The following is a 19,411-nucleotide window of genomic DNA, read 5'->3' as shown; positions in this document are numbered from 1 at the left end:
TCACACAGGTTGGAAGGGACACCCAGGGCTGGCTGAGGCCAAGTTGCTCCATGCCATGTCCAGCTGAGTTTAAATTCCTTCAGGATGGAGATTTCACAACCAAGGCGTCTCTGTTTCCACCTTTTTCCAAGCTGGAGATCTCCAGGTTGCCAGCAGCCTCTCACTGATGTCCCCCTGAATATCCACACTACTTCTATCTTCCCTTTCAGGCACAGTGGGATTCCCACCCCCACCTCCCCCAAATAATTGCTCTCCAGACCCTGGAAAATTATTCCACCAATACCCATGGTGGCTTTAACAAAGACAAACCCACGAGTTTCTCAAAACCTCCATTAGACTTTATTTAAAAGTTCTTTGTATAGACTTCCTGACATGGAATCCACAATAAAAATAAAATCCCCCTCCCTCCCACTGCTCCCCCCCATCCCCAGATTGCTTTGCTTTGTATTTTATAAAACATACAACATCAGAAGAATGCCAGAGGCATCCTTCACCACAATTTAAAGATTTGTTAACTGAGGCCTTGGTCCCAGCAGTGCATTTGCATTTGGAAACTTTGCTTCCTTTTCCTTGCTAGTTCGGTTGGCCACATGTGGTACAAATGCATACAAGAGATCTAGTCTGAGATCTCATCCAGCAAAAGGAGAAAAAAAATAAAAATAAAAGAGAAAGAGTGAAAATGGAACCACTTGTTTATCAGAATCAGCCACTCTCTTACACAAAGGCTTCCCCTGTAAAGTTACACTCAGTTATGAGAAGGATAAAAGCAAGCAAGTAACAAGTTGCAGTGAAATTATTATGATTTTTTTTTACTCATTTTTATGGTGCCTTTGATAGGCAAACTGCCAGAATTGGGGGGGGAGAAAGGCTAATTTGGAGACATGTTGAGAGACAATAACAATCTGCACTTGGGTAAATATTTGGCAACGTTGAAGCTATACAATATAACCCGGGCATGTGTAGCACTCAGTCCACAAACAGTTTAGCACCATATTGATAGGTCATGCAGCAAAACCCTCTCCTTAGGGCTTGCTTTGGAGTTAAAAGCATGAAATATTACAGTGCAAGGTCGTCTATACCCTTAGCTTCTAGAGGGACAAGGTGGCAATGGTGATGCTGTCCCAGAGGTATGTGTCAGCCAGCCCCTGGCTCTATGTCCCTATCGTTGTCACCACGCCGGGGTTGATGGCACCTGAGGGAGAAAGAGGCAATAAAAAAGGTTTTGATGGAGGATATCGAGGGAAGGTGAATGAGTTAGTTGCCAGAGCCCAACCCCGTGCAGTGGGGTGGGAATGGCAGGGATTTGGTCTCCTCTTACCAGGGATGCAGAGTTTTTCACATTCTTTCTGCGTGTTGAACCTGTTCTCGTTGCCGCCGCAGCCGCCGTACCAGAAGCGCGCGCAGCTCTTGGTCTCGGGGTCGTAGTACCACTTCAGCACAAAGTTCCTGCAGGTGCCCTCGTCCTTCTGCAGCCGGCAGATATCCATCACTGGGGGAAAAGAGCAGGAGCAAGAGTGGTCAGTAGCACTCCTGGGTGAAGCACAGTCCTTTCTGAGTGTATGGGCAGGGCACGGCTGGAATGCAACCTCGGAAAAGGCAACCATGGCACAGACTGTGCACATCTCCTGTGGCTAAATCTCATCTCTTCCTTCACAGAGAGAAGCTCTTTCCCTGGAGTTCACCAGTGCACAAGCCCTCTTCCATATTGCTCCTACACATCCAGGAGCAATGAAGGAAGAGTGTTGCATGGCAGATATTGTCTGCAAGTCCCTTGGATCTGTGAGAAATGAGTTTGCAGGTCTCAGAACTGGGAGAGGACTGGCTCAGCTGCAAGGGAAGAAGTATTGGCACGATCATTTTCCCATTAAAATGACTGATTTCCTCTGAAAAGAGAAATCTTCCATGTGAACATGCTCCTGGATCTCCCACACACTGCCCATGGCATCCGTCACTGGGTGAGCAGGGAGCAAATTAACAAGGCTCTTGGATGTGGCAAAATGAAAATGGCAAATAACTTTTAAAAAACAAAATTTAAAAAATGTGTGATATGAGCCACTGATTCAGCATCAGGTCACAAACCCCACAAAGGAAGGCAGAAGGAACTCGTGTCACCTCTGCTCAGCAGATAAGGGGGAGTCAGAAATCAATATTGACCTTCCAGGTCAGCTTTTCTTTTGGGCTCCTACAGCCAGAAGCTTCCCCATGCCTTAGGCAGACTCTTTGCCTTTTTTATATTCAGAATGTCTTTTTCCAAAGTCCACCTCCCTTCTTCTCCACCTTCCAAAACACTGAAATCCAGCAGATGTGAATATAGGAGTGACTCCACCCCAAACCCTTCACAGGAATCAAATCCAAACAGTAATCAAAACAGAAGAATTTCCTTTGCATATATAACCTAACTTTCCCCTCTTTCAGTCTGAAACGAAACAAAAGCTTATCAAAAAGTTTCCAAGAATTGATGAAGGGCAAGAACGACGGAGTTAAAATGTGTTTTAAGCTGTGACAGGTTGAAAAGATGGAGAGCCAAGGTTTTAATTCATCCCATGGAGAAATGTACCTGGGCTCCTCAGTTGCACTTGTTACTTTTGTCATGGTAAAAAAAAATTAATAACAAAAAAACAGAACCATGGAATCATTAAGGTTGGAAAATCCCTCCAAGACCCTTGAGCCCAACCATTACTGCAGGACTGCCAAGCCCACCACTAAACCATGCCTCAAGTCCCACACCTACACATGAAAAAGATGTATAAAATGTCAATAATTAAAGGGGATCACAGCACCTAAAGGCTTCAAAAGGGAAGGGGGTTTGGTGCATGGTTTTGCACCCAAAGAGCCTTAAGGTTTGGTGCTCAGCTCATTTCTCAGTGTTGCATCTGGTGTGGGCTGAACCCAGAGCCTGAGCCACCATCCAGCACCTGAAAAGCTGAGCTGCATGGAACTCCTGTGTCTATTTTCCCTGTAGATTGAAGCTCAGACTTTGCAGAAAATGCAAAGCGAGTAAAGTGAGCAGAGCACGGCGGGCAGAGACCTGTGCATCCCTCCAGGGCCCCTCGGCTGCTTTTCTTGGCTCTGTGCCCAGGGCAGAGCAGTGCCAAGATGATGAAATATCACGTTAGCCTCAGTAACAGTTGCTGGAAACATCATCAAGGCATGTGACAATGATCAGAAGGGGCTGGCCCGTGGGACAGGGCTGGCAGAAACACACGCCCTCCGGAGAAAGCCTCATCAGGGAGGCTTCCCTGCTCTTGAGGGTGGAATCCTGCTCTGGAGTGAAGCTGCAGGTTCCTGCACAAGCTGTGTGCTGCTTCCTCTGGCTGCAAAGTCCTCAGACTTCAGCCAGGGGATCCATGATGCCCATTTGCATCCCCAAAGCACCTTGAAATCCCCTTTTGCCACCCCTGACATCTCCATGGCTGGTGGTGGCCTCCTTTTCCTTGCCTGCACATTTCTGCAGGGCACCCTTGGGCTGCCAGTGATAAAAATTCCCAAGTGTGATTCAAGGAGCCTAAAATAAACCTAAGGAAGTGAAATGGGGTGAAAGGATCTGTAATTTGCCTTTTCAAACTCTGTCATGCCCCTGCAAGGACTAAAGCCTTGCCTTTAGCTACCAGAGCTGTCTTCACTCCTTGGTTTTCCTTCCAGCCCTGCAAAGAGCCATGAAACACCCCTGGGAGGGGAAGGCTGCTCTGATAAGGAGGATTTGCTGGGCTCAGGTTCCCATCCCAACTCATTGCTGAACCAACACAAGTGGTTTCAAGCCTTTTCTCCCTTCCCAGGCCTTGAAGAGGTTTGCAAACACAACACCTTAACCTAAGAAACTCCTTGGGGAGGGGAGGGCATTGCCATTTTCCTGTGGGCTCCTCCCTCGGCCTTGACTTTTATCTTTTGGTGCTGAAGGAAAACATCTCCATGCAATACTGGAACCCCATGGAGTCACTTTCCATGAAGTGTTTCGGTTACAGGCAGCAAAATGTTGGGAATTCTCTGCCTCACAGCAGAGTGGTGGCACTTTTTGGTCACACAGTGTGTAACACAAACTGGTTTGGGACCCTGCCATGCTCCAGTTCAGTAACCCCAGGTCTCTCATGAAATCCAGTGAGCTTTGCCACTTAGGTTGTGCCAACACAACATGTCTTGGTGTGACAACACACATGCAAAGTGACTTGCTCATGCAAAGCAGATGGAGGGACATGGACATGTGGAGGAGCAAATGAAAACTGAGTCTATGCTACTGTTGTTCTGGGGTGGGACAGGCATGGATGCATGCTGTGAAATGGTCAAGGTGAAAGAATGGGTTTGCTTCATTTGTGATGATTAATTTTTTGGGGGTGTTACCTGATGTTAATCTTTTCTCAAGGGGTAGCTGCTGCATGGCTTTCTCAGCTGCTGCTGGAGGAGGAAAAAGCGCATGGGTTTGGATTTTAAACGGAGTTTTCTCTCCCTTCCAAACATCACTTGACAATAGGATAAAATGCAAAAGGGTGAATCCTCATGGGGTACTTACATGGCTTTAAGCATTTGTAATTGCACTCAGCTTCGGTCTCAAATCTATTGGCATTACCTCCACAGCCACCATACCAACCCTGGCTGCAGAACTTGTGTTTGTAGTCAAAGAACCACACAATCTGATAGTCCTTGCACTGCATGCCCATGTCAAAGTCCAGCAAGCAAGGGTCTGGCCAATCTGCATGGCAAAAGGTGCAAATGTTAAGTGACTCTGAGAGGGTTAAAAGCTGAAAAAGCAAAGAGATTGAAAGGGAAAAAAAGGGAAATTAAAGCCCAGTTCAGTCAGGACTGGTGGCATTTCCCTCTTGAGTGTTTTGTCTTGCTTTGGATGCAAACCTTCCCCAGCCTCCAGCTTACCTCTCTTCACTCTTGATTTTGTCACAGATCCAAACCCCAAATCCCTGAAGCAACGTGGTGGGAGCCCCTTACTCCCCCTGGTGCTCTCAGGACTGAGCTCTCACACAAATCATCCCTTCTCCCTCTCTTTTCAAAGCTATTTGTCTTGGCAGTAACTTCTAATCCTTAAGTGTATTTACCACTAAAAGCAAGTTGCACCTGATATATCCAAAGGCTCAATGAAGATTTAAACATATGTTCCTTTCCTACCCCCAAAATTGTAATTTAGGTCAAATCCCAGAGTTTTTATTCACTGTGTTGGTCCATCCATGCTATTTTACCTATATAAGGAGGGCAGAATGTGGGCTTTCCTCTGAGGTCTCTCAGAAGATTTCCACATGGATCTCTGCCATGAACTAGAGGAAGCTCAGCTAAACCCATCCCAAATCCCCTGCCCTCTTTAATGTCTTTATGCTGTCAAAAACCCTCAGATTAGCATCCATTGGGGAATCCCATTAGCATCCATTGGGGAATTGCTGGCTGCCATAAATCCTCAGGCAGAGGCATTTGCTGCAAGTGGATTGGCAAGAGGAGCTGAGATCAAGGTCTGTGTGGAAGTGCAGAGCAAGCACACAGCACATCCATTTTCCTTGGAGCAGGAGAAGCCTGCTTGTCACCTGGTGGGAACAAGGCTTCTGAGGGGATGTCAGTGCCAGGGAAAGGAGCAGGAGCACATGGGAAGGGGAGGATGATGGGTGATGCAGGAAGGCAGAAATGAGATGGTCCAGATGCACAAAGCTCCGGTGGTGCCACCAGCCAGCCATGAATGAGATCCATGCTCATCCCACTCAACACCAGCAGCCAGAGCTCAACAGCCCCTCCACAGCTCCTGGCTGAACACACTGAGCAGCAGCATTTCCCTGTGCTCTCAGACCACTTTGTGAAGAAAACGAGCCACAGCGCAAGCAAAATGTTTAAAGAAAAACATGGACGTGATGATTCAGGGATGAGTTTTGGATGACAGATCTGCTGGTGGTGCCTGCAGTGGCTGTGCTGCTTGGTGAAGGCTGAGAGCCCTTCCGGGTCCTTGGAGGAGGGGCTGTGACACTGATGGCACCACTGAGTGTGAGAGCAGCAATGTGATGGGTTTGGTGTCACCCAAAGCGATGAAATGATGTATGAACAGCTGTGGTGATTGTGGGTTATTAACAGAGGATCAGCCACAGAGTAGGGGCTGCCTGGAGATTTCTGCACACACCACCCATGGCAGAGAAACAGGGGATGGGCAGATGGGTGAAACTGCAGGGAGGCTACCAATTAGCCTAATTTATGCAGGACAGTAACCCCCCTGCAATCCCTGGCTGTTGGGCCATAGAATGGTTTGGGAAGGGAAGGTGGGAAGGAGCCTTAAAGACCATTTCATTCCACCTTCCCCTAGAACAGGATGTTCCAAGCCCTGTCCAGCCTGGCCACGCATTTGTTGGGAGTTAAAGCAAGGAGCCAAGACCTGGGTTTTTTCCCCAAATGGGGAGAGAGGGAGCAAGGAAGTATGGGGTGATATTCTGCATCCACACCTACATCTTGACACAGTGGGAGGACATGGGGCACAGTTTGTCCCTGACGAGTGGCCAGTGCTTGGGTGGTGGCTCATCTCCCATCCTTATGATGGAAACAGGACCTGGTTTGAGTTCCCCAGCAAGACCAGAGCAGCCTCAGGGAGTTCTGGATGCCTCATGGGGCAGAGACCCCAGCAGAGGGCTCAGACCTGCCTGGCCAAGGATGTCATCGAGGTCATGATCAGCTGGCTCTGCAAAGCCAAAGACTTGCAGATCCTTTGGTCCTGGTGGGACTGAGAGCCCCCAGCCCAGCTCTCCCCCCATGGCCCTCACTCACCACTCTCAGGCCCTTCCAGTGGCTCGGTGTTGAGCATCATGTTGGCCAGGGACACCTGGGGCTGCGCTGGGGTCTCTGTGGAGGAGAAGCAGAGGGTCAGCCAGGGGGAAGGGCAGCAGCAGCAGCAGCACCTCATTGCAGTCACAAACAACCTTCCTGGCCCCAGCTCCAGTGCAATCCTACTCAGTGTCCAGGTCACAGCTTGTCAACACTGCCAACTCAGACTGTTCCCATTCATATTCTATGGGAAATGCAGCTTCCCTGGGCATCAGGAGCTCCAATTCAGCACATGCAAATATTACTTCTACCCGCTGATGTCTTTTCTCAACATTTTTGTGGGCATGTTTATTGCTTGTGAAGGTGAGAGACTGGTCCAAACCCACTGAAGCCAGAGGAAAGGCTCTCCATGGGCACAGGAATTGGCTTGGAAGTGCCAGAGGAAGCCTGACACAGCACTGGCAGGACCAGCACAAACTTCACACTACCAAGCCAAGTAACCTCTGTGCCAAACTGTGCTAAAAAAAATTTGCTATGTCTTAGACAGCAGCTTTTGGCCATGCCAGAGGGGTTGGTGAGGTTCACATGTGATCTGCACACATGGAGTTTGGATCCCCAAGGGACTAAACCCTCCATTTCAACTCTTCTTTGTGGGTTTTTCTGGACAGTATGGGAAGCAGATCAGTACCTATGGAAATGGCAATCAGAGAAGCAACTTTTCTTGCTTATTTTGAAATCAGGCTGGGCTGAGTTTAGCAGTTTGACTCATTATTAATCTCAGTAGTGCACGCTGGACCCCCACCAAGACCTTTTCCACCAATGCACAAACCCTCAGGCATGTAACCAACCATGCTCTGGGACTGTCTTTAATTATTTATTTATGGGTGGATTTAACCCCACTGAAGTGGAACTCCTATTTTTCAAAGAAACACATCTGCCACATCTCATACCCTGCTGCTGATCCAGAGAATGACAGACATGAAGTGACACAACTGAGCACCACCAGGCCTGGGATTGTTAGTGCCAACCAACCAATTCCTGATCCCTTATTTCTGTTCCTTTACACTTTTTGTGTCCATTTAATGACAAAAAAAATGCTCACATGTTTTTAAGGGTCACTTACTCGTGCTGAATGACCCTGTGTAGGTCACTTTGGGCTGGGATTTCTGGTAGCTGGTAATGACAACAATGTATTTTTGGCCACTCCTGAGCCCTCGGATCACGTGTTCAGTGCCAGTCAGGTTTTGCTTCTGCACGAGGGAGTGGTCGTGTGCCAAGGTGACAGTGACATCGAAGGTGTTGTGTGGCTCGGGGCTGGCCCAGCGCAGCCTGGCACTGCTCTCGGTGACATCGGTGATCTGGATGTCCAGGGTCTTTGCTGCAGGGCAGAATCAAAAGGGACACCAAGCAGTGAGTGAAGAGGGAAATGTGCCTCAGTGCTGCAGAATCTTCTTTCCATGCAAGTGCAAGCCAGGGTGGGACTTGGCTATCTCAGATGCCACTGCAGGGGGGGCTTTGTTTTCCACAGCCCAGATGATTCACCAAGTGGTTTGTTTATTTTTAATAATCTGTTGCAATCTAGCAAATAATTTTTTTTTAAACAAGATTCTCACAGCTTGAAATTCCCAGCACTTTCCCAACCGCTGTAAATGTGCCCAGTCAAATCCTTCTCTAGGGGACAATGGATTCACTGAGCTGCTGAAGACCTTCAAGCCAAGCCTGCTTAGGAGTGACCACAGAATCCCAGACTGGTTGGGGTTGGAAGGGACCTTAAAGCCCATTTCATTCCACCCCCTGCCATGGGGCAGAGACACATTGCACTATCCCAGGTGGCTCCAAACCCCATCCAGCTTAGCCTTGAACACTTCCACAAGGATGATAACCTTATCTAACCTTAGACAGGTTAAATAAGTTATTGTGGAAAGGTTTTCCTGCTCTGGCAGAGTGTTGGATGAGACCTTTAGAAACACTGCTTAAAGCAGCAGTGGAGCAAGAAACATCCAGAAATATTTGTTCCCCTCAAGCTGATGAAAGCATTAACCTTGCAAAAGCTGATTGCTTTTATTTATTGATTTTTATTTATTATTTATGCAGGGACTTGCTGTCAGTGACTGGCATCCCTGTGCTTGGACACATGCTTTGATCCTTGCTCAATTAGTGCAGATCTGCCTTGCAAAAAACTGGGAACTCCACCTTGCACGAACTATGGTCACATGAAAGACTTTTGCCATTCCCAAATAGGTATCCACATTGATCCAGTGATAAAATAACTATTCATATTAGCTGTGAGTTTAAATAATTCCATTGTATTAATCACCATAAATAGCAAAACTTGGCCAAAGGGTGATGCTATGAGGAAATCATGGAAACAAATGAGCCACACAAGAAAGAGAAATTATCTGTAGCTGGAGGGATTGTTCCTGCTTGTGTTTTGCCTAGAGGCAGCCTGTCCTCCACCCATTTCTGCACAAAATTCTTAGCACGAGTTGACAATGCCCCAGCGCAGATTTCCACATTTACACCTAAACCCAAAACTTGGCCGCTGGGTGACATTTCCCACAGGAATAATCCTTTCTGGGGAGCAAGAAGAGCCACAACCCACCGTGGTTCAGCCTAGAGGGAGGCACTGCCTGTGTGAGGAGAGCTGTTCACATACCACTGTGTCTCCTCCTGCCGCCGGCCACGGTGGCCGTGCCGTTGGTGGCGGTGGCCCTGGCTTTGGTGTGGGCGGTGGCACCGGCTGCTCCCTGGGCTGTGGCATTCCCCTGGACCACGGAGCTGGCCGGGGTGGTCTCGGTGGCTTTGCCCTGGGCTGTGGTGCTGGCAGGGGTGGTTCTGGCTCGGGCGCTCGCCACCGGCTTGATGGTTGCGCTGACCGTGGTGCTGGCGGGGAAGGTCTGGCTGATGGTCGCGTTGGGAGCTGCGTACCTGAGCGGAATTTTGGAAGTGGAGAGGAGTTGGCATAGAAAACATTGGCAAAAACCCTCCTGAGGCCAATAGTCTTTGCCAGCTTTGGATTTGCCCACAGTGAGGAGTGGAAAGTGCTTCGATCCAAGCAGTGAAAAGTGCTTGGAACAACCTGGGATAGTGGAAGGTATCCCTGCCCACGGCAGGGGTTTGGAACAAGATGGGCTTTAAGGTTCCTTCCAACCCAAACTGATCTGTGATTCTCTGATAAAAGTGAATTCAGTAGACAGAGCTGTAGCATGCCTGACTTCAGGGGGCTGGACCTTCTAAAACCAGGACAGCTCTGTGCCACCAGTGAGTCTGGGTGACAGCAGCTTTCACTTCTCTTCAAAAAATATTAGGATGGATTCTGTATATCAGATAATCCAGGACAGCCCAGCCTCTGAAAATCATGTTTTGAGTAGAAAGCCCCAAATTAATGGTAATTTGTGGAATTCCTGACTTACATGAATAAAGTTAGCATACACCTTCCTTCATATTTTTATACAGATATAAGTATGAAATTTACCCCAAATTTAAAATTATATGTGCCTTTCTCTATAAGATATCTCTGTTCTTTTGACATAGCACTGGGGGAACCAGTAAAATTAATTGAAATATTAATAAAATTATATTAATTCAAAGATAATCCTCATTTTTGGCATTGAAGTTGCTTTTTCTTTCCTTTTCCCCAAAGCATTACTCACACTGCTTTCTGCCCGGTGAGCACGGGGCGCTGGCCCTGGGCTTGCTGACCATTCTGGAACCACTCACACTGCTTCCTTATCTCTGGAGACAGGTAGAAAGCAAATTCACCTGGAGACAGAGGGAGACATTAAACACTAGAGTTGAGGATGGTGGATATCCACCAACAACACATTGCATTTATTTCTTCTTAATTAAAAAAACAACCCAACAACTTTCCTCTTCTTGCTTGGTGTTTGGTTACTGCAGCATCCTGGGCTGGGAGATTTGTTTTTCCTGTTTACAAACATGGCAGTCTTAACTACAAGAGGGCTGTTTGCCCAAGTCTGTCACTTATAAACACATTTCTTGTAACAAGGATCTTCCAGCCACACAGGTAATGTTTTTTTAAGAGTTAGAATTTCCCAGGACTGCTGTAAGCAGTAAATGCAAAAAGCAAACTGAGATAACCTAAACATTTATTTCCACATGTTTACTTCCTATCTAGTGCAAGACATTCCTAAATCTGTGGTGCATCAGCCCACTAATCTGATTTTCAGGAATTTTTGCTAAAACTAGCTTTCTTAATAAAGGTCCATTTCTTATCCTTGATGGCTGGGTGTGTTTGGGATCTCTGTCAGCTGCAGATCCAGCCTGGGGTCTCTAGCTAAGCTGAGATGTAAATTTTCAAGGCACAGTCAGCACATCCCAAACACAGCAGCATCATTTCTAGGAGCAAAGAATCCTGTTCATCTGGCCCTTTAATCTGCATGCAGGCACTTCCAGATCTCAGCCTGAGCCAGCCAAAGGCCTGCTGGACGTGATGTTTATGCTGAAGTTGGGAAGAAAGATCTGCTGGGTGTCCAAGGAGCTCCAAGGAAGTGCTGCTAAGGACCTCAGCAGGACCTATGTGAGCAGCAAACCAGGTGGGATGAGATCAGAACCCACAAGTGAGCCCATGGAGACCAAGGCAAAGCACACAGAAGTGCAAACTCTAGTTGGTGGACTGGGATGGGATGGGATGGGATGGGATGGGATGGGATGGCGAAGCCAAAGTGAACAAAACCCAGACGTACTCAACTAGGTAAAGTATGAGCAGCCCAAAATGCACAAAACAGTACAGAATATGGAAAGAGAGACTAACTTCAGTGGGTCCTGCTGCCCAAAACGTTTACGGTTAACCCCTCTGAGGGCATGTGTTGCCCCTTCCATGACACTTTAGCTGCAGGATGTTACACTTACTTCTGATAAAGGATGGCAGCAGTGTCCCAAAACGCAGCAAGGGCTCTTCATGGAGCTCTCCTGGTTTGTCGACCAGCTTGAAGAACACATCGTTTGGCTCACTGGCAAGGCTGTAGATATTCTTGGCATTCACCTTCCTGCCGATGCCCAAGACAACAAAGAGGTAGCCTTTGCATTTTGCATTGATGACAACCCTCTGCAGGTGCTCCAGTTCTTTTTTGTTCACTTTTCCAGTCATCATCAGAACTATGACTTTCAGATCCCGAGGGTTCGGTGCACTTTCAAAAACATGAGCAATTGTGTGTTCAATTGCATTTCCCAGAGCCCTCGTGCCATGGAGCTGGGTCATTTGGTTGTGGAGGTAATTAATGATCTTCTCTTTGGATGCATAGTCAGTTAGTGAGAACTCAGTTTTTACTGGTGGGAAGCTGGAGTTGGTTTCGTGTTCATAAGGAGCTTGCTGGAGAACAGCCACTCTGGCGTGGTGCTGGGACACTTTTGGCTCCGAGCTGATTTCCAGGTTATTTACAAGGTGGGAAATGTACTTCCTCATCTCGCTGAACTGCAGAGGAGTGGTGGACTCGGAGCTGTCCAGGATGAAGGCCATGTCTGTGTCCACATCTGTGGGGGCTGCCCTTCTGTCTCTGAACGCTGGTCTCTGGCCACCTCCACTACAGCTGGGATGGGGGTCACACACATCTGGGGAGGAAACACAGTGCATTTCACCTGCAGGAGCTGAACACGACCCTCCCTCACCACTATAAACATCTCTTGTGTCACATGAAGTACCATCAAGCCCTGGACATTCACTGATCCATTGCTTGATAGCAAAGTAATTTCATCCCACAACACATTCAGTTATGTGTTCAGAGGTTTTTTGTGCTCCTTTGTCCAAGGGGATCCCTGAAGCACTCTGTCATAAGTGGCAGAAGGCCATCTTGTAGAGCACTTAGCTATCAGTATTTGGGTTGTAAAAGTGGCAACAAGACAAAAAAGGGAGCTTCTCTTTTCAAAGAAGAGAACGTCCAGTGAACCTCGTTCATAGTGCCAATGATTTCTGTTCAACCCAAGAATCCCTTGTTTCATCAACAAACGGGCCGACTCCCGACTGGGCTTCCCTTCTTACAGCCGACTGCTGTGTGACCAGAAGGATTTGGAACTGTCTAGAGGAGAAATTGGATGCTTTACCCAAACAAATGTGACAAGTCAAGAGCTTCTGAATGGTTTCATTCAGCTGACTGGCGCTGGTTGGAAGAACAATGGCGTGACCAACCGCTGTGTTGTTGATCTGGTAAAATGGAAACAGAAGACATGGAGTCAATAATGCTGCCTTCTGTTGTTCTCAGCTCAGAGGAGGGGAGGGCAATCCACAATTCTGAGGGATTCTCTGCTCAGCACAATGCTCTCGGTGCATCCCTTTTGGAGGAGCCTCATGTCCCCAGTGTGAGTTTAGAGTCATGAACTCCAAGAAAAAGGTTAAGCACTTGAACCAGTGCTCAGTGAGCTCATCTGGGGCTTTTTTGTGGCTTTCCATCTCTGCATGTCCACTCTCCCTCTGCCAGCAAGGCTAACGTACTCCCACCTTCCCACCCTTTGCCTTTCTGTCAGACTCTTCTCACTAGGGCAACTCCTTCCTTCTGTTTCATCCCACACCTGGCACCCTGGGAAAAGAGTGGCTCATGAGAGTCTCACTAGCATGTCCCAGCATGTGCCATGGTGATTATGGAATTAGGGTTTCTCTCCTAATGGATGGATGGCTGAGTTTGGCAGCAGTGCTCTCTTCCACACCTGAGAGGCCTACGGAAGCCAAGCACTGCCTGTGGCATCCAACACCACCAAACCAGACCAAGGGCATGGGCAAAAAATAGAGGGTGAAGGACCCCAACCTCCAGAGCTCTCATAAGAACCGCATCCTGCCTGCTGGTGAGGAACACAGGCACAACTCCAGCGTCGTAGAGCTTCAGCACGGCGTCGTTGAGCTGCGGTGACGCTCTCGTGTCCCCATTGCTGAAGAAGACAGCCACTTTCCTCATCAGGAAGCCACTTCGGGCACGCTTGAAGGTATTCCTGGCCACGAAGGACATGGCAGTCTCCAGGCTGCGTGGCTTCGTGGTCAGGGTTGCCTGGAAGTTTTGGATCTGCTGGAGGAGGCTGGATTTCTTCCTGGCATCAGCAAAGCGGATCTCGGTGGTGACCTCGTTGTTGTAGGTGACAAGAGCCACCCGTGCCCCCCGGGGACAGTTGCTCTCAGCGATGGTTAAGTTGTTGACCACTCTGAGCACGGTTTGCTTCATCCTGTTGAAAACGTCCCTCACGACGCCCGAGGAGGTGTCGATGGCAAAGGCCAGCTCAGTTGGGAAGACAGGGCACTCCTTGGGACCTGCCAGGAATGTGCATTGTGATCAAGTCATGCCTCAAACAGCTGTCAGGATTCAAGGGCAGTGTTCTCAGCAGGGGTAAATCACTCACACCACGTGTGTGGGGAGAGCAACAATTGTGGCACGCAGCCATCCTGGGGTTTAAAGGCCTGAATGAGACTTACCATAGCAGCAAGCTGTGGAAAAGATGGAGAAAAAACCAGCTTGGTCAGTGTCATTCTTGCAACATGGTGGGCAAATGAGGGTAGAGAGGGGGGTTTAGCAAAGCACTGAGGTACTCACGGCATTTGTCTTTGATGTTTCGCACCAGCGCACATTGCTTTAGGAAATAAAGGAGGGAAAAGTGATGTGTCACACAGTCAACCCAAAAGGTGTTTCAAAACAAGAGAGAAATTGTGCCACACTTACATCTCTGGATTCTCCTTGCTCGCCTTTAAGGCCCTGTTTCAGAGAAATGGAGAGAAATTGAGTGCAGTGTGTATCTCCAGAGTGCCCCATGAACAATCAGAATAATTACTGAACCACAGGTCAAGGAGGAGCCAAGGGAAAACCTGTCTGTTTTCAGCTGTGTTTCCAGCAACAGGGGGAAGGGCTTTCCCATGTGAGGAGTAAACCTAGCTGAGGCCAAACCCAAAAGGGGGGCTGGAACTAGATTGTCTTTAGTGTTGTCCCTTCCAATCCAGACCATTCTATGAGTTACGATGCTCCAGGTTCACATGCAAAGGAAGCCCAGCCACCTTGGCCTTTCTAGGGTGCCTTGTGCCAGACAGATTTGGTCATGGACTATATCCTGTGTGGGGTGATGAATTATAAAGAGCTGAGAATCTCCTAGAAAGAATTTTAAGAGGCATATTGCCATGGGGAAAATCCTAGTGCTTGGTAAGATAGTGTTTCTTGACTTTTTCCTTCAGTTTGAAGACAGGTAAATATTTTTCAGTGAGAAACAGCTACTTAGAAATTCATAGAGAGACATCCAAGACAAATAAAGAGCAATTTTCCCGACTTGAAATCAGCAGGAGACAGTGATGGGCTTATTTTTCAACCCCTGGCACCCATAGGGACCACTACATGAATGCAATGCAATGAACACTTACAGATGGCCCAGGGTATCCAATCTCTCCTTTCTGACCAGGTGTCCCAGGTTCTCCTGCATTTCCCTAGAAAGAGAGCAGAGAAGTCCTCTCCATGAACACCTGCAGGAATAGTCCCAAGGGGCATTTGGAGGAAAAGATGTGTCCATCTTTCAGGGCAGAAAGGAAAAATTGTGCCAGAGTCCAACTTACTCTGCGGCCTCTGTTTCCTTTGGGGCCAGGGCCTCCAGCAACACCACGGTCACCAGGTCCACCCTAGGAGGGGAAAACCACAAACAGCAGCTCAAAACCTGCACAAGCCCATGGAAAATTGCTTGGAAAATGAATGCACAGTTCATGGGCTGCACCCTACCTTGGGCCCTGCGTAGCCTATGAAGCCACGTTCTCCCTGAAACAACAGAAAGGTTAATTTGAATGTGTTCTAGAAAATGCCCTCATCCATCTGCACTAGAGAGCTTGGCTTCTTCCTCGTCCTTGTTAAGGAGGTGGGAATACTGAGCATACACCTACCTTTCTGCCTTTAGGACCTGGGCCACCAATTCCATCTCGTCCATCATCACCCTAAAATTGGAAAGCCAAAGTCATTAATATGCAAATTATAAATCATATGTAAACAATTTAAACCCCACAGGTCCAGCAGCACCAATAAAAAGAACCCACTGAGGCCACAGGTCTTTGTGAAACTCTTAAAGGTTCCTCAAAGTTCCTAAAGTGTCCTTAGAGATGGGGGGACATGGCCACACTCACCATCTCTCCTCGTGGGCCTGGCTGTCCATTCTGCCCCTTGGCTCCAGGGTTTCCAGGTTCACCCTAAAAAGCAGAGCATCTGTTAAGGCATGTGCTGAAACTCCATGCAGCTCTGTGCCTTCCCCACCCCACCAACACTGGGTTCTTCACACAGAGCAGTCTGCAGCCCTCCTTGTGGCAGAAAGGCAGGACTGGACCTGCACAGCCAGCACTGCTGACAAGTGCTTGCTCTTTAGTGGGATCTTTGGTGATTTCAGGAAAGATAAAACCTTCCCACATGGGCGCCAGCTGAGAATCTGCCCAGGAAAGTTGCTTGGGAATCTCAGCTGCTCAGTTACTTTTGCCTTTCTGTTTAATGAAATGAGAGCCTAATGAGACAACCAGAGCACAGACCCTGCTTCTCTCCACACTGAGGTTCATCTCATGTGTATTTTTTAGCCCAGGCAAAATCCAGAAGCTTTTCCATGCCACTTAAATTGCTGATGCCCCATGCTCATGAAGACATACCTTCCTTCCCAGGGGACCAATCCTGCCACGTTCTCCTGGGGGTCCTGGAGGTCCAGTCCCAGCCTGGAATGGAAATGGGGAGAGGCATGTTGGCCTTGTGTCAAGAAAACTTGGGTGCCAGAAACTAGGGAATTGGGTGACCATAGAAATCATGTATTGACTGCCAGGGCTGGTGCCTCTCAAAACATCTTAGGAAATTCAGAAGTCTTCTTCATGTTTGGGAAGAGAAGGAGGTCCAACTCAGTTCAATGCAAATGTCAGCAGCAATTTATATTGTCCCTAGTGAACACCCATGGGAAAGCAGGAGGGGGAAAATCATGCTGGGGGTGTGGACATGCAATATGGCTTTATGTCCGTGGGTCTGGCAGATGAATGCAGCAGGAGGGAGAAATAAATATGTGGGGTGGCCCCAGCAAGCATGTGAAATGGTTGTGCTCTGACTTCAGAGCCTGAAACATCACAGAAATGTCCCACCAGTCACTCAGGGATCAACTTTCACTAAAATCACAGTAATGGGCCAAACACTGGAGTCTTGGCTCCTTTGTGGTTGCTTTTAGCTCTTTCTCTTCTGTAACACTTGATCAAGAATTCTTTTAAGCATAAGTTGAGAGGAGAATCATGCTGGAAGAGTGTGTTATAAGAGAGTGGAGCAAAGTTGGAGCCCTAGGAGAGGGGAATGGGAAGACACATTGGATTCTTATTAGTTCAACAAGAGTAGAGATGGATCAGTGTCTGGGAAACTGCAGAAGGATTACCCTGGGTCCAGGGACACCCTGCTCTCCTCTGATTCCTGGTGTGCCAACCTGGCCAGGTGGACCCTGTGCAGGGAGGAAAGAGAAGCTGTCAGCACACATGGGCAGAAACACCAAGATCCAAGGGGAAGCGAATGCTGCAGTGTCTGAGGGATCAGGCACACATCACACCTTGGCTGCTGTGAATGCAGTGCCAAGCAGGACAGCCAGGCCCCAGCACACCCAAAAATACCCAAATCCCGACAGTCCTTGTGGATGAGACTCTTTGGGGAAGTGGCTGTGATGGAGTAACACCACAGCATCATGAGGCAAGACTTTTCCTCTGCTGTGAGCTCACTGACCTGTGGCCCTCGCATGCCTTGTTCTCCAGCAGGCCCTGCTTGACCAGGAGTGCCCTTGGTGCCCTAGAAGTACAAAACAGGACCGTGCAGGTTAGCATGAGAGGACCTGGTCAGCACCATGGGAAGGGAAAGGAGATATTGGGGTATTCACAGTGCACAAAGAGCAGAGAAGAACAGATTTTCAGCTGGGTCTTTTTCTTGGTTTGTTTTATTTTTTGAGATATGGTGATAAGCACACTGATGGTGGAGTAATTTGCCTCCTGCAATTGATGGGCATCAACCTCCTTTATGGTTTGGCCCTCTTACACTACTTCAGCAGCACATGGGGACAAAACATCTGACCATGGAATGCTGCCAGGCAGGCACGTGGACAGTTGGTTCTACACCAAGTCCAGCAAGAGCCATCCAGAGAGATGAGGAGGGGGAGGAGGGAAATTTGGAGGAGAGAGGAGGCAGAAAGGAGCAAGCAAAGCCTGCACATCTCTTCTCTTGGCACATCTCTCTGGGTGCTGAGGCCCTGATGTGGCAGGAGCCCCAGGTGTTGTCCCATCACCACCTACCTTCACTCCTATGGGTCCCCTTCGTCCTGCCATGCCCTGCAAATGAAGGAACAATAAGGCTTGTTACTTCAATATGTAAGCACACCTTTCCCTGGTGCTTTTAGATCCATGTATCAATGTTTCTCTTAGTCCAAAATTGCATTTGGATTATTTAAAATACTTCAGGGAGAGGGAGAGCAAAATCCATGTGGTCAGCTCTCTAAAATCTGACTTGACCATGTTTTCTACCTCCTCACATCCCCCAACACTCCACCATGTAGGTGAGTTGCCACCTCATCCATGCAGGAATGTGTCACCATCCCTGGGGCAGGAGGAACAGGCATCAGAGAACACATCCCCACACATCCCAGCTCCAGTTTGGTTTTTGGCTTTCAAAACCAGCAGCCGAAAGCAGATGCATATCATGGAATCCCAAACTGGTTTGGGTTGGAAGGTTCAAATCATCTAACTGCAACCTCCCTGCCATGGGCAAGGACTTGCTTAGACCAGGTTGTTTCAAGCATCATCCAACCTGGCCTTATCTATAAATCAGGTGCAGCTCCACTGATCTGAGCACTGAGGTATTGGATGGGAATAAATTCAAGATTAGACTTTAAAGTCTCTACAACAAGCCAGGAAGTCACGAGGCATTTTCCTTTTGAGAGTTTTTTCCTTTTTTTGGGGTGCCTTGTTGGATTTTGAGGTTAAATTGCTGCTGTTTGTGAAACAAAATACATGAGAATGATGGAGGGAAAAAGTCTAAGCTTGGCCCCTGCTGACTGGAGGTCTGGCAGCTCACCCTCCTCCCGACTCCACCGTCTTGGCCCTCCAGCCCTGCTGGTCCAGCATCTCCCTGAGGGAAAAACAAAACTCAAGTGAGAGCCCTGAGATGAGCAGGTATTGGGAAAACAGATTCAGTTCTCTAAGAACGGCTCCTTTCATGCTTTCACACAAATTAATAGTCCTGCATTGGTGGGAATCCTCCTAAAAACTCACAGAGACTTTCCTTCAAATTTCTGAGCCAACACAAGTTGACATTCCTATTCTTTGAGAAATGCCTTCTGACAGTTAAAGATGCATTTTTTATTGTGAGTTTTTATGAAAACAGATGGGTTTTGAAATTTTCCAAGTAGTGTGTGGGGTTTTTTTCTTGCCAAAGGTTCAGGTGAACCAGGAGGTTTAGATTTGATATAATCTAATCAGTTCTTTGCTTTTGTATATGACCCACGAAAACACACGAAGGTAATTTCCAAGTCTGAAGTAATTTTCAGAGACAATATCCCAAAAGGCATTGTAAAATAACAATTTCTTTTAGAAGGTGCCTTTTACACAAAACATCTTCTAAACTCATATCTTCCCAGAGAAAGTTTTGGTTGCAAACCAACAACATTTTCTAGGGGGAAGAAATATTCCATCTGACACAGCACAATGAGTTTTAGAAATTTGCATCTT

The 19,411-nt window shown here is 47.9% G+C and overlaps 1 protein-coding gene across 11 annotated transcripts in view; it reads right to left on the bottom strand.

Annotated features, from left to right (window-relative positions):
* Positions 1-316: 316 nt before the first annotated feature.
* The window catches only part of COL6A3 (collagen type VI alpha 3 chain), a 59,072-nt gene continuing 39,977 nt past the window's right edge, over positions 317-19,411 (bottom strand). For 6 of the 11 annotated variants that reach the window (XM_085065784.1, XM_085065785.1, XM_085065791.1 and 3 more), the window contains 23 exons: positions 18,759-18,812; positions 17,981-18,016; positions 17,421-17,483; positions 17,083-17,145; positions 16,328-16,390; positions 15,821-15,883; positions 15,584-15,634; positions 15,426-15,461; positions 15,266-15,328; positions 15,077-15,139; positions 14,391-14,423; positions 14,253-14,301; positions 13,491-13,984; positions 12,793-12,892; positions 11,605-12,303; positions 10,386-10,494; positions 9,389-9,660; positions 7,856-8,110; positions 6,736-6,810; positions 4,505-4,684; positions 4,336-4,389; positions 1,319-1,489; positions 317-1,192 (listed from right to left, as the gene is read on the bottom strand). In XM_085065784.1, the coding sequence (XP_084921910.1) occupies positions 1,152-1,192; positions 1,319-1,489; positions 4,336-4,389; positions 4,505-4,684; positions 6,736-6,810; positions 7,856-8,110; positions 9,389-9,660; positions 10,386-10,494; positions 11,605-12,303; positions 12,793-12,892; positions 13,491-13,984; positions 14,253-14,301; positions 14,391-14,423; positions 15,077-15,139; positions 15,266-15,328; positions 15,426-15,461; positions 15,584-15,634; positions 15,821-15,883; positions 16,328-16,390; positions 17,083-17,145; positions 17,421-17,483; positions 17,981-18,016; positions 18,759-18,812 (3,087 nt within the window). In that variant the 3' untranslated portion in view covers positions 317-1,151. The remainder of the gene's footprint in view (positions 1,193-1,318; positions 1,490-4,335; positions 4,390-4,504; positions 4,685-6,735; positions 6,811-7,855; positions 8,111-9,388; positions 9,661-10,385; positions 10,495-11,604; positions 12,304-12,792; positions 12,893-13,490; positions 13,985-14,252; positions 14,302-14,390; positions 14,424-15,076; positions 15,140-15,265; positions 15,329-15,425; positions 15,462-15,583; positions 15,635-15,820; positions 15,884-16,327; positions 16,391-17,082; positions 17,146-17,420; positions 17,484-17,980; positions 18,017-18,758; positions 18,813-19,411) is intronic. The other 5 variants (XM_085065787.1, XM_085065795.1, XM_085065789.1 and 2 more) reach the window with 4 other exon arrangements.

Source organism: Lichenostomus cassidix, chromosome 7 (genome assembly GCF_008360975.1).
Source record: "Lichenostomus cassidix isolate B80296 chromosome 7, HeHo_3.0, whole genome shotgun sequence".
NCBI classification, from domain to species: domain Eukaryota; kingdom Metazoa; phylum Chordata; class Aves; order Passeriformes; family Meliphagidae; genus Lichenostomus; species Lichenostomus cassidix.
The sequence above is the reverse complement of the archived record's forward strand: the minus strand, read 5'-3'. Positions and strand labels throughout refer to the sequence as shown.